Here is a 13,783-nt window from a genome sequence, read left to right as displayed (position 1 = left end):
GATCAAATATGGTATACTGTGTACGGTTTTGGTCTCCTGACTGAAGAATGTAAGTGCATTAGAAGCAGTTCAGAGAAGATTCACTCAACTGATTACTAGAATGCAGGGGGTTATCTGAAGAGGAAAGGTTGAGAGTTTGATCGTGCACCCATTGGAGTTTAGAAGAATGAGATATGATGCACAAGATTCTTAGGGCATTGTTTCCACTTACTGCACATCGAGAATAAGAGAACCCATTAAGTTTAAAAATTAGTGATTATCTATTTAAGATTGTGATTGGGAGAAATTATTTTCTCTGAGGATTATTCGTCTGTGTAATTCTGTTCCCGAGAGTGCAGTTGAGGTGAGTAATCAAATATTACGCAATGTCAGATTCCATTTCTTATAATTTCACCAACAAGAGTCTGAAAAGAAAGTGGAGTTTAGATCTCCTGCTCCTATTTCTTGTGCTTTATGCAAACTCCCAGTTGGGCTGTGATGAAATTCTTACGTCTGAGCTGCTACTTGATATGATCTTAGGTAGTGGCACTGAAGCTGTGCTCTTTACACTGGAGGCTCTGTGACAAGGGTTGATGAACAGCAGACCCATTCACTTGGATATTGTGTGTTGCCTGCATGCACTTGTGTAGAGGAACATTTTAATGTAATTGGAATCCTCTAGTTTTCTTCGTCGAATTTTCAACAGAATTCTTGAGAAATTTAAAGTAAAGGCTAAAAACTCTGTTTGTGCTGCTGAACCAGTGAAGTTGTTGTGGAAGACCAGAAAAACCCCTTTGACAACAGGGCTATTGTTTCATGAACCATATAAATTCTTTCCAACAATCCAAGCTCTTTACCACCATGGTACGTATAATAGAATTTGCATCAGTTTGCTATTTTTACGCTGTTGTAATTTTTTTGCTCCGTCTTCCTTAATACTTTTTTTAATGTCAGAATAGTGTTTATTTTATAATCAATGAGAACTCCCACTTTAGAGAGGGAGCTAAACATGGCCCTTGTAACCAAAGGGATTAAGGGGTTTGGAGGGAACAAGAGGATGGGACACTGCGATTTACTGATCAGCCATGATCATACTGAATGGTGGGGCAGGCTCGAAGGGCCAATGGCACCTATTTTCTATGTTTCTGTGTTCAACTTCCGGAAGAGAATGGATGTTTTTGAACATGTAAACAGGGTGATATTCTAGCTCTTGCTTGGATTGCTATGGTAAGTTAGAATGTTTCTTCTAGACATCCTCTCAACATCTCATATCATTTGACTCCAGTCCAACATTTCCTCAAATGCTCTCATAATCATGGCAGCACCACTGTCCCTGCAGCCCCCCTGCGCGACCTGCCAACTTGCTCAGGACACTTCCTACCTGCACCAACAGCCACTCACACCTCTCTTCATACTTGCTCCTCTCTCATTCCTGGAGGAAAACAACCTAGTGTAGGGCAGGAGGTGTAGAGATGGGGGGTGCGTTGCCCAACATTTGGCTGTTGGCCCTGAATAGAGAAATCTGACTCTGACCACCCTGAAAAGAGATCCTGGGGTCGTATCTGAGGCTGCCCTTGACATGCTGTGTAGGGAACCCCTGAGCCAAGTCTATCCCTTTGGGTTTGCCAGAGGTTTGCTAACAAGCATTGCTAGCTTCCTGGCTTTGTGTCTGATCAAAATGGCATAGCAAGACAGCTAATTTGAGGCTGGTGTCTCCAGCTGAGGGGGAGGGAAATGCAATGCAAGGCACTAACGTTGTGAACAGCGCGGTAGGCTGAGAGTAAGTGAGTGCTAAGAGAGCAGGTGAAGTGCCTAGAGAAGCAGCCTATTCATTTCTGCGAATTGGGTGCATGTCCCTGAGTGCAGTGTCCTTGCAGCAGCATTATAATGATGTATGCCATGACAGCCTTCGAGGCTGGCGAATGCAGGATGCCAATGTCTGTGGATGTGGAAAGTGTGTGGCCGGGTGATCACTTTTTCCCTTGGCAGATTTTCCCAACTTCAAGCTTGTTTTATGCAGCCGTTGTGGCATTAATAAATCGTTTAGCAAAGCAACAATGGCCCTTTAATTGACAACTTGTTGCTGCCTTGCAAGAATCTAGTCATGCCACTTGTAAAAAGCATAAAAGATGGTGCAAGCCACTCCAAATGTGGAGATGGGTCTTACTGCACTTGTTGTCTGATTCTGCCACACATCTCACATAGTGAGAGATCCGTGTTAAATTTTGTCCATTGTATCCATTATAGAAGAAACTGTAAATGTAGCTTTAGTTGATTTCTTTAAGATACTTTCAAGATCTTCTGTTGCTCATTCTTCTCTTGAAGGGAATGTTTCAGATATGGCACATTTATTGTGCATTTGGAGAAGCAGGAATTGCAACATCTTTTTGCCCATCCAGACTAATATATGAAAAAGTGCTTTGACTCTTGATGGAAGAAACTCGCGTGAATTATTTTCTGAGGGTTAAGAGTCTTTGAAATTTTCTTCCTCAAAACACCATTGATGCAGTCTTTCAAGATTTAAAAGCAGAGGTAGATTTTTGATTATCAAGGGAATCAAGGAAACCAAATGTGAAGTTGAGGTTAAAATCAGATCAACTGTGATCATATTGAATGGTGAAGGGCCGAATGGCCTAATCTTGTTCTTTGTTTGTATGCCTGTAATATTTTCATTGTGCATTAAAAATCAGTCACCTTTTATTCCTTCAAGCATCAGATCACCATTAGCTTTGGAATGGAGGAAAGGTATATAGTTGACTTAAGAAAATTATCCAAACAGAACAACTTGGATTTTTTTTTAACGTTGGTAAATAACAGGACTGACATTTCAAAATGAGTTCTGCTTTATTTCTATCCTCTGTGTGTTAAGGATTTTAAGCTACAGCCTGCTAACATATGTTACCTATTTAAGGTCATTTCTTCTGAGGCTTAAAATTTGGCAATTCAAGAAACTGCCTACCTAACACTTACAGTTAGAGCTGGTCTTGCTATTTGTAATCATGAAAGGTCTTGTCGATTTGTGACCACTGGAAAAATCCATTGTACAAATAGCAGACTCACTGCAATCAAATCACATCTCTTTCAATGGATGTCACTGTCTCAGTTTAGCTTAAACCCTGCAACCAAGAATAATATTGAAAGAAAATCTCTGTGTTACATATGCTATTTGTTGAATAATGTCTCCAGTTGAACTTTGCAGTCAGAGAGAAACTGTTTCATTTAGAGTTCAGGTCATTTTTGGGTTTTAAAGGCTAAAGCTTGCTCCTCCAAATTCAACGCATTTGTACTTAATATTACAAAAAAGTACTGGATACTGATCCTCCTTCACATGAAAAATACGTCATTTATTTCAAATGGAAGATATGGAAGGACGTTGGAGATGAAATAATAGACAATAGACAATAGACGCGGGAGTAGGCCATTCAGCCCTTCGAGCCTGCACCGCCATTCAATATAATCATGGCTGATCATTCCTAATCAGTATCCTGTTCCTGCCTTATCTCCATAACCCTTGATTCCACTATCTTTGAGAGCTCTATCCAACTCTTTCGTAAATGAATCCAGAGAGTGGGCCTCCACTGCCCTCTGGGGCAGAGCATTCCACACAGCCACCACTCTCTGGTGAAGAAGTTTCTCCTGAGCTCTGTCCTAAATGGTCTACCCCGTATTTTTAAGCTGTGTCCTTGGTTCGGCACTCACCCATCAGTGGAAATATGTTTCCTACTGCCAGAATGTCCAATCCTTTCATAATCTTATACGTCTCAATCAGATCCCCTCTCAGTCTTCGAAACTCAAGGGTATACAAGCCCAGTCGCTTCAGTCTTTCAGTGTAAGGTAATCCTGCCATTCCAGGAATTGACCTCGTGAATCTACGCTGCACTCCCTCAATAGCCAGAATGTCTTTTCTCAAATTTGGAGACCAGAACTGCACACAGTACTCCAGGTGTGGTCTCACCAGGGCCCTGTACAGCTCAGAAGCACCTCTTTGCTTCCATACTTAATTCCTCTTGTTATGAAGGCCAGCATGCTATTAGCCTTCTTCACTACCTGCTGTACCTGCATGCTTGCCTTCATTGACTGGTGGACAAGAACACCCAGATCTCTCTGTATTGCCCCTTTACATAAATTGATTCCATTGAGGTAGTAGTCTGCCTTCCTGTTCTTGCCACCAAAGTGGATAACCATACATTTATCCACATTAAACTGCATCTGCCATGCATCTGCCCACTCACCTACTTGTCCAGGTCACCCTGTAATCTCCTAACATCCTCATCACATTTCACCCTGCCACCCAGCTTTGTATCATCAGCAAATTTGCTAATGTTATTGCTGATATCATCTTCTATATCATTAACATATATTGTAAAAAGCTGCGGTCCCAGCACGGATCCCTGCGGTACCCCACTGGTCACTGCCTGCCATTCCAAAATGGAGCCGTTTATCACTACCCTTTGTTTCCTATTAGCCAACCAATTTTCAATCCAATCTAGCACTTTGCCCCCAATACCATGCGCCCTAATTTTACTCACTAACCTCCTGTGTGGGACTTTATCAAAAGCTTTCTGAAAGTCCAGGTACACTACATCTACTGGATCTCCCTCGTCCAACTTCAGAGTTACATCCTCAAAAAATTCAAGAAGATTAGTCAAGCATGATTTCCCCTTCATAAATCCATGCTGACTCTGTCCTATCCTGTTACTACTATCCAGATGTGCAGTAATTTCATCCTTTATAATAGACTCCAGCATCTTTCCCACCACTGAGGTCAGACTAACTGGTCTATAATTTCCTGCTTTCTCTCGCCCACCTTTCTTAAAAAGTGATATAACATTAGCCACCCTTCAATCCTCAGGAACCGACCCCGAATCTATTGAACTCTGGAAAATAATCACCAACGCATCCACGATTTCCCGAGCCACCTCCTTCAGTACCCTGGGATGCAGACCATCAGGCCCCGGAGACTTATCAACCTTCAGACCTAACAGTCTCTCTAACACCAAATCCTGGCAAATATAAATTCCCTTAAGTTCAGGTCCTTCAGCCACTGTTACCTCAGGGAGATTGCTTGTGTCTTCCCCAGTGAACACAGATCTGAAGTACCCATTTAATTCCTCTGCCATTTCTTTGTTCCTAGTAATATGTTCCCCTGTTTCTGTCTTCAAGGGCCCAATTTTTATCCTAACCATTTTTTTGCCTTGCACATACCTAAAAAAACTTTTACTATCCTCCTTAATATTCTTGGCCAGTTTACCTTTGAGGGTGATTTTAACTGCAGTTGACACATATTGTTCTAACCTCCTGCAGATAACCAAAGAGAAAATAAGGCAACAACATAATAGAACTAGCAACAGTATTTTGTTGTTACTTAATCAACAGTCCCTGCTTTGAATACCTGTCCCTGAAACCTTTTATATTCTAGACATATTTTTATAGTCTTCAACTAGAAGCTAATGCATTCCTGGTCTTATGCCCCTGTTATAAGGGAAGATTTATGGAGCTAAAATCACGATGATTCAACTCTTTAAAATTGTAAGAGCCATAACTAATGGAAAAATGTGGTGAGTATTTGACATGGTTGTGAATGCAAAACTAGAGAACACAGTTCAAAATTAAAATGCATAAGGAAAACTGCAGCTCTGAATGTTTTCTCCCCAGTACCATGGATATATGAATTTAATGCAGTGAATTTAATGCAGTTAATGCTTCTTTAAATAAGTGCAAAATGATTGTTTAGTTCAGAATAAAAATAAGCTTTAGTTGGACTTAAATATAGCCAGAGATTATGGAATGCATGTTAGATGTGCCTGTCTGATCATGCAGAAAGTATTGATTTAAAATGACAGATTTATAATACTTGAGAGGAGCAGGCAAGGTAAGGAAAATTAGTGTCACTGAGAGGAGCGGAAGAGGTGAGGAATCTCAAGCAAACAAATCAATGGCAAGGCTGAATGGGACTCAGGATATGTGAGGACAGATTTATAGTAGGATAAAGTAAATCCTACTATACTTTAAATAGGATGTTCTATTTAGTGAATGTATATCTGGGGAGCTGAAGTTGGTAATTAGCACATCATTCGCTATATTAGAGATGAAGTTTAAAATCACACACCAGGTTATCGTCCAACAGGTTTATTTGGAAATACTAGCTTTGGAAGTAAAAGCTAGTGCTTCCAAATAAACTGTTGGACTATAGCCTGGTCTTGTGTGATTTTTAACTTTGTCCATCCCAGTCCAACACTGGCACCTCCACATCATGTGAGAGATGGTCCATGTTCCTGATATTTGGAGTGACCACGCATGCAGGAAGTGTCTCCTGCTGGAGCAACTTGAGCTCTGGGTTCCCAAGCTTGAGCAGCAGCTGGGACACTTTCAGAAGGCAAGTGATTTCTGGATAGCACATTTCAGAATGTGGTCACCCTGCATCTTCAGGAAATGCATGCAGAGACAGAATGACCGCTAGGCAGAAGAGGGCGATCAGGCAGGTTGTGAGGGAATCCCCTGAGTCCATCTTACTTGCAAACCAATTTTGGCCTTAGGCAGCTTGGCTCTCGTGATTTTCTATGTGGATGCTAGCCAAAGCCAGGGCTATGGCACTGTATGTGATTCTGCTGTTCATATATGAAAGAAGCGAAAGGGCAGTAGTGGTTTTGTTAGTGAGGGGTATAGATAGAAACTTCTGCAGCCATAAATATGACTTAGATGTTGTCTTACTTATTCGGTGCCAGAGCCATAGAAGACATGTAATGGCTGCAGGTCATTCTGACACAGCAACAAAGTGCAAAGCAAACCTGAGGGAGTTAGGTAGGGATTTGAAAAGCAGGACGTCAAATGTCATCATCTCCGATTGTTCCTCATGCCTCACAGTAATGAGTGTGAGTCGGAGATCAAGAGCCTTAGTCCCACCTGCCTGTGCTTGGTCCATATCCCTCCAAAGCAAGTAGAATAAAGAAAGACCCAATGCTTCTTTTTTTAAACAAGTGAAGTACAAGAAAATAACAAGGGACAGCGTGAAGCCCATTTGGGAACATAGAGGCAACCTGTATATGAACTCAGAAGATGTGGTCATTGTCCTCAATGAGTACGCTACATCAGTTTTCACAATGGAAAGGGACAATGCAGGTGTAGACATCTGGACAGAGGATTGTGAGATACTAGAAGAATGTAGTGCACAGAATGAGAAAGTACTTGTGTGCTTAGCAGCCTTAAAAGTAGATAAATCTACAGGCCTGAATGAGAAGTATTCCAGGTTGCTAAGGGAGGCAAGGTATGGGATGTCAGGAGCCCTGTGTGTAATTTTGAAATCCATGCTGATGATAGATGAGGTGCTCGCTGTTCAGGACTGTTAATATCTCATTTTTTTAAAAAAAACAGGAAGAGATACATCAGGAAATGACAGGCTGGTTAGTTTACCTTCACTGCCGCAGAAGTAGAAAGAATACTGAGAGATGCAATATATTCACAATTGGAGAGAGAAGATTAATCAGGGTAATCACCATGAGTTTGTTACCCAAGGTCATGTTTGACAAATTTGATTGGATCTTTCAGTATAGTTGAAGGTACCGTGCTCTACATGGACTTCAGCAAAGGTTTTAATAAAGTTTCTGTTGGTGGACTGGTCAAGAAAGTGAAAACTGATGGGATCCATGGAGAAGATGCAGATTGTATTCAAAATTGGTTGAGAGAAAGTAAGCAAAGGGTGATGGTAGAGGAATGTTTCTGTGACGAGATCTGTTTCTCGTGGGGCTCCGCAGGACATGGTCCGGGGCCCTTTCTGCTTCTGGTATATTCTAATGATTTGGATTTTAATGTAGGCAGTAAGATCAAGAAGTTCACAGGAAAATTGACAGAATGAGAAAAAATGAGAAAGCTAATCAAATGCAGGAAGATATCAGTGGTCTGATCAGGTAGGCAGAACACAGTGGCAAATGCTGGAAAAATGTGAGGTAATATACTTGGGGACAGGAGGTCGAGGCTTTGGGGTGCAGATGCTCATAAAGCAAGGGATTATGCTCTGAATGGGAAGGTCCTGGAAAGCACCGAGGATAAGAGAGACCATGATGTGCATATTCTTGGATCCCTGAAGATAGCAGAGCAGCTGTGTAAGGTAGTTGAGACCACACATGGGATGCTTGCCTCTATTAGTTGAGGCATAGAAGAGAAGGGCAAGGAAGTTCCACTAGAGTTGTACAAAATGATGGTTAGGCCACAACTGGAGTACTGCGTGCAGTTCTGGTCACCATACTGTAAAAACGGTGTGATCACACTAGAGAATGTGCAGAGATATATTGGAACACTGCCTGGGCTGGAGGGTCTGAGCGTGTGGAAAAATTGGATAGACTGGTGTTGTTTTCTTTTGGAGCAGTAAAGATTAGAGTTGATCGAGTTGTATCAGATTATGAGAGACATAGGCACTCTTTTTCCATTATTGGAAGGGTCAATAACTAGATACAGAGCCTTCTACCTCTGAGCTTAAATTCAAGAGGAGGGTCGAGGAGAATTTCTTTTCACTCAGAGCATGGTAGAAGTCTGGATTTTACCTCCTGAAAGAATGATTAAGTCAGAAACTCCCATAACACTTTGACTGTATTTAGATATTCACTTACATTGCCATAACCTCCAGGGCTATGGGATAAAAGCTCGAAAACAAGATTAGTGCAATCAGATCTATGACTGGTGGAAATACTGGTGGAGTTAATTGGCTATTTCTGAGTCCATTCAGAGTTGAATTGTGAAAATTTCAGATTGGACATGCGTTCTGAAGTTTTGAGAGATCGTTTTGAGGTCAGAAAGCATTCTTGCTGTCTTTTGCCTTGAAAGTTGAATTAATGGATTGTAGTTCAAATGGAACAAAAATGTTCTTTGTATCTAAACAACATTTATGCTAAAATCAAAACGTTGCCAATCAATTACCACACGGGTACGGGTTACTTTAAGATCAGCTCAAAGCCTTGTTATTTGACTAGAAAAGGAGAGATCAGATAGGAAAAATCACAAGATGAAGCCTACAGAGCAGAAAGTATGTCAATTAAATTCACTTGAACCATCATATTTAATCGCATATTTATTTATTATTGTCAACTATTTGTGATACTTTAATATTCAAAGATAGTTGTTCATCTAACGCTATTATGAAGGGGTTGGTAATCCATCGCCTTTTAGTTTTGGAAAACTTGAAAGGGATTTACATTGTGTTTTTCTGGGTAAAATGCCTGAGAATGTTGTGTTCAATTTCCAACCAGCAGGATAAGGACTTGGCATTTTATATTATACATTAGTTAGCAGACAATATTCCTGTCCTCTCGCATGCAAACACCACAAGCATTGAGGCGATGATCATCCACCATCAGTTTCATTATGTTGGTCATATATGATTGGATGTCAGAAAGTAGGGTCCCAAATAAGATTGTCTTCTCCCAGTTTAGTCAGGGCAGACATACCAGAGACGGACAGAAGAAACACAGTTGAAAAACTAACACGAAGACATGGAACATTGACATCAACTCATTGGAGACCGCACATTGTACTAAACAAGAGGGAAACAGAGTCTGTGTAGGTGTCCCAGAATTTTGACACTCAATCATGAAGAGGAAGAGCAGCAAAAGAAACAAACTATGATCTGATAGCACATGACCTGACATCCCACACAACAACAAATACCCACCATGCCATGGAGTTTGTATTTTCTGAGTTGGCTTCTTCAGCCATCCTTGACCGAATGCTTCTGGAAGACAATCATCCTCGCCCGTGTTAATCAATGACAGTAGGCAGGCTGGCCCAGACTGAAGTAACTGTTTAGCAAACTTCTGTTTTGACTAATGTTCAGAGAAAATAAGTGGCTTTTTTTAATAGTTTGAGGAAAGAGGGAAAATAGACTTTATATCTTAATACTGATCACGTTTTTGCTCATCTTGTTGAAATAAAACCAAACTCTCACGTACTTATCTCCAAACCCGAGATTCTTCGACCCCCCATTTATCTCTCAGTTTCCTTCCCACTCCCTTCCCAGCGGAAGGGCTTATGCCTGAAACATCAACTCTCCTGCTGCTCAATCGTGCCTGACCTGCTGTGCTCTTCCAGCACCACATCTTTTGACTCTGACTCTCCAGCATCTGCAGTCCTCACTTTCTCCCAACTGTTTGCTTCATCTATTCAACTATATATTTGGTCAACTATTGAAAGTTACATGAAAGCCCATGTGCTTTAGCTATCTCTGTTACTTACTGAGATGTTGGATGAACATGAAAACGACCAGAGATTCAGAACCTGGCAAAGAATGTAATGGAAATGCCCAAAAATGCACACCATTTTACTTTAGTTTGTAAGCATTAAATGATTACATGATTTTGACATTGATTAATTTTTTAGTTGTATCGTGCAAAGTATACTTTTGGTTGAGGAGTGCTATTTCATGACAGCACAGAGAAAATGTGTCCTATTCTTTCGAATTGTAAGGAATAGCAGGAAGAAACCAAAAAACAGATTTGATCACAAGCCATTATTGTCATCAGTACGACGACATAAATATTTATTCAAACCACCATATGTTTGGCAGTGCTGTGTTTTGGAATAAATGTAACGTAACACTTACTTAACACATTGGATTTTGGGTTTGCATTTGTGAAACTCAATCTCTTATTCATTCAGGCTGCAGTATTTGGTTTGGTTGGGTGCCAAGCGAATGTACCAAAAGGAGAACTTGCATCGTCAACAAGGTTTTTATGTGCATTAAATTTTAATTGTGTTTTCTTGAAATAGTTGAAGTATTTAACAGTGGTTTCTGATGATCCCATTCTGTCACAGAATCATTATAGTACAGAAGATAGTCATTTGTTCCATCGCGTCTCTGCCAGCGCTCAATAGAGCAATCCAATTCATCCAGTTACCCTGTTGCACAGAGCTGGACATTTCTTCCCTCACATTTCCATGGAATTTCTTTCAGAAATTGTTTACCAACTCTGCTTCCTTCACTGTCATTGGCATGAAGTTCTAGGGTCATTGCCAGTCACTGAATAAAACTTCTTCCTCTCAATCTGTCTGCTTTTCTTACCAAAAACCTGAAATCTACCTTTTCAAGTTCTTGGACCATTAGCTACTGGGAACAGGTTTTTTGGTGTCTACCTTATTTAAACTATCATTATTCTGCACATCTGTTGCATCTCTCCTCGATCTCCATTGCCCCAAGGACAACAGTTGCTAAGTCTATTTAATGACAGAAAATAATTTCAAACTTAACCTGTTAATTTTTCCAGTAATGATTAATTGAAAGAAAATTTGAAAATGATCAAATATTTGCAAATTTTAAATTAAACAAAAGATCTTGTACTTTTCAGTCATGGCTGTGATTTGGTAAAATTAATCAGCACTACACACAAGGGATTAGTTTGGTACCTACTGCTATTTTCTGATAATTAGTTCACTTTGCTATAAAATGGAACCACATGTTGACATGGAATTATAAATGTTGACTGGCCTCTGCAGGGCCTGTCAATTGGTGTGTTTATCTTTTGATTCATTACATGCTCCAGAAGGATTCATAGTTCACATGTTTTTGGAAGAAGCTGTGGTTCGAGATGCAGTCATTGTAAGAGTATCAAATGGGCTGTGTTCATATGTTAAGTGACAATAAAATCACTGAAGGATCATTCAAACATAGAACATAGAAGAATACAGCGCAGTACAGGCCCTTCGGCCCTCGATGTTGCGCCGATCCAAGCCCACCTAACCTACACGAGCCCACTATCCTCCATATGCCTATCCAATGCCCGCTTAAATGCCCATAATGAGGGAGAGTCCACCACTGCTACTGGAAGGGCATTCCATGAACTCACGACTCGCTGAGTAAAGAACCTACCCCTAACATCTGTCCTATACCTACCCCCCCTTAATTTAAAGCTATGCCCCCTTGTAATAGCTGACTCCATACGTGGAAAAAGATTCTCACTGTCAACCTGATCGAAACCCCTAATCATCTTGTACACCTCTATCAAGTCACCCCTAAACCTTCTTTTCTCCAATGAAAACAACCCCAAGTGCCTCAGCCTTACCAGGCAACATCCTGGTAAACCTCCTCTGCACCCGTTCCAGTGCCTCCACATCCTTCCTATAGTATGGCGACCAAAACTGCACAAGATACTCCAGATGTGGCCGCACCAGAGTCTTATACAACTGCAACATGACCTCAGGACTCCGGAACTCAATTCCTCTACCAATAAAAGCCAGTACGCCATATGCCTTCTTCACCGCACTATTTACCTGGGTGGCAACTTTCAAAGATCTGTGTACATGGACACCAAGATCCCTCTGCTCATCCACACTACCAAGTATCCGACCATTAGCCCAGTACCCCATCTTTTTGTTACTCTTACCAAAGTGAATCACCTCACACTTAGCTACATTGAACTCCATTTGCCACCTTTCTGCCCAGCTCTGCAGCTTATCTATATCCCGCTGCAACCTGCCACATCCTTCCTCACTGTCTACAACTCCTCCGACTTTCGTATCATCCGCAAACTTGCTCACCCAACCTTCTAACCCCTCCTCCAGGTCATTTATAAAAATGACAAACAACAATGGTCCCAAAAAAGATCCTTGCGGAACACCGCTAGTGACGGCACTCCAAGATGAACCTTTGCCATCAACTACTACCCTCTGTCTTCTTCCAGCCAGCCATATCTGTCATTGCCTTCAATTGCTATTCAGATCATGTAAAATTTAGGACAAAATGGTTTCAAGTTACACTTAGCATTCAATATTGTTTCTGCCAATGAAACCAGGAATTATTCTTCAATGCTTCTGTCTAGCCATGAAAATTTGACTGTTAAATTGTGCGAACTTAAAATTGTTCTATGTATGATTCCATACAACTTAAATAAAGTGTTGCAAAATTCACACGTGAATTTAGAAAATGATTTCATTTAATAAATGAAGCTGCTTAAAATCCTATGGGACAACATGGGATATTATTAAAAATAAAAGGGCACATAGAATACACTAAAGAAATCTATATAAAGCTGCTCGGCAATATCTTATGCCTATTTGCGTACATTTTTTAAGTAAAGTGTTCAGCCTAAATTGGATTTACAAGGTCACCTCAACACACAACTGCTCTGTAAATTGAAATCTCAGGTCTTCATATTTTCACTTAGAACTCATATGGATTTAAAGCATGACCAAAGTTTGGGTGCTAACATTTTTGAGTATTCTTCAAAGAACTGAGCTCCGAAGCCTTGATTTATTCAATGAATGGTGATGTGAAATTGACAGTGATTAAATTTTATTGGGGTGTGAATATCAGCTGAGGGATTATGACAGGAATTTGAGGTTTAGGCAGTGCATGTCATCCAAGGACAGCAGATTGAGCACCCTTGATTAGAAGAATGTTGGACATAGCTTTGGCATCCATTTATCATGACTGTGTGTTTATCCTGATAAAGTGTTTATTCTTTGACCAACGTCACTAAAGCAGATTATCCAGTCTTTATCACATTTCTGTTTGTGGGATCTTCCGTACATCTTGGCTGCAATATCTCATACACTGTAATATCGACTTCACTTTAAACGGACTGCAATGACTCTATAACGTTTTGAAATGAGCTGAAAGGCACAATAAGAACACAGGTTTGTTATTCTGTCAGATAGTGATGGCCTTCTGTCAGATAAAAGTGAACTCTGAAGCCTGTCATGTTTCCCTTTCAGACTGAAATAACACTGCAAAACGTTCATATGATGATGTGATTTTTCACCTGCCATCTGTTCATCTCTTAATTAGGGTAAGGTACTCTGGTTTGGCTCATAGTTCAGGGTT

General features: G+C 40.6%; 1 protein-coding gene across 3 annotated transcripts in view; it reads left to right on the top strand.

The window, feature by feature from the left end:
• The window catches only part of pdzrn3b (PDZ domain containing RING finger 3b), a 307,213-nt gene that overhangs the window by 98,494 nt on the left and 194,936 nt on the right, over positions 1-13,783 (top strand). Inside the window, exon 1 of one of the 3 annotated variants that reach the window (XM_087994458.1) lies at positions 764-843. The exons of the other annotated variants lie outside the window; for them this stretch is intronic. Within the exon in view, the coding sequence (XP_087850584.1) occupies positions 796-843 (48 nt within the window). The 5' untranslated portion in view covers positions 764-795. Of the gene's footprint in view, positions 1-763; positions 844-13,783 lie in introns of those variants that run through there. 3 annotated transcript variants of the gene reach the window in all.

Source organism: Chiloscyllium plagiosum, unplaced genomic scaffold, assembly GCF_037043375.1.
Source record: "Chiloscyllium plagiosum isolate Xiang-an unplaced genomic scaffold, Cpla_swu_hap1 HiC_scaffold_14, whole genome shotgun sequence".
Lineage (NCBI taxonomy): Eukaryota > Metazoa > Chordata > Chondrichthyes > Orectolobiformes > Hemiscylliidae > Chiloscyllium > Chiloscyllium plagiosum.
The sequence above is the reverse complement of the archived record's forward strand: the minus strand, read 5'-3'. Positions and strand labels throughout refer to the sequence as shown.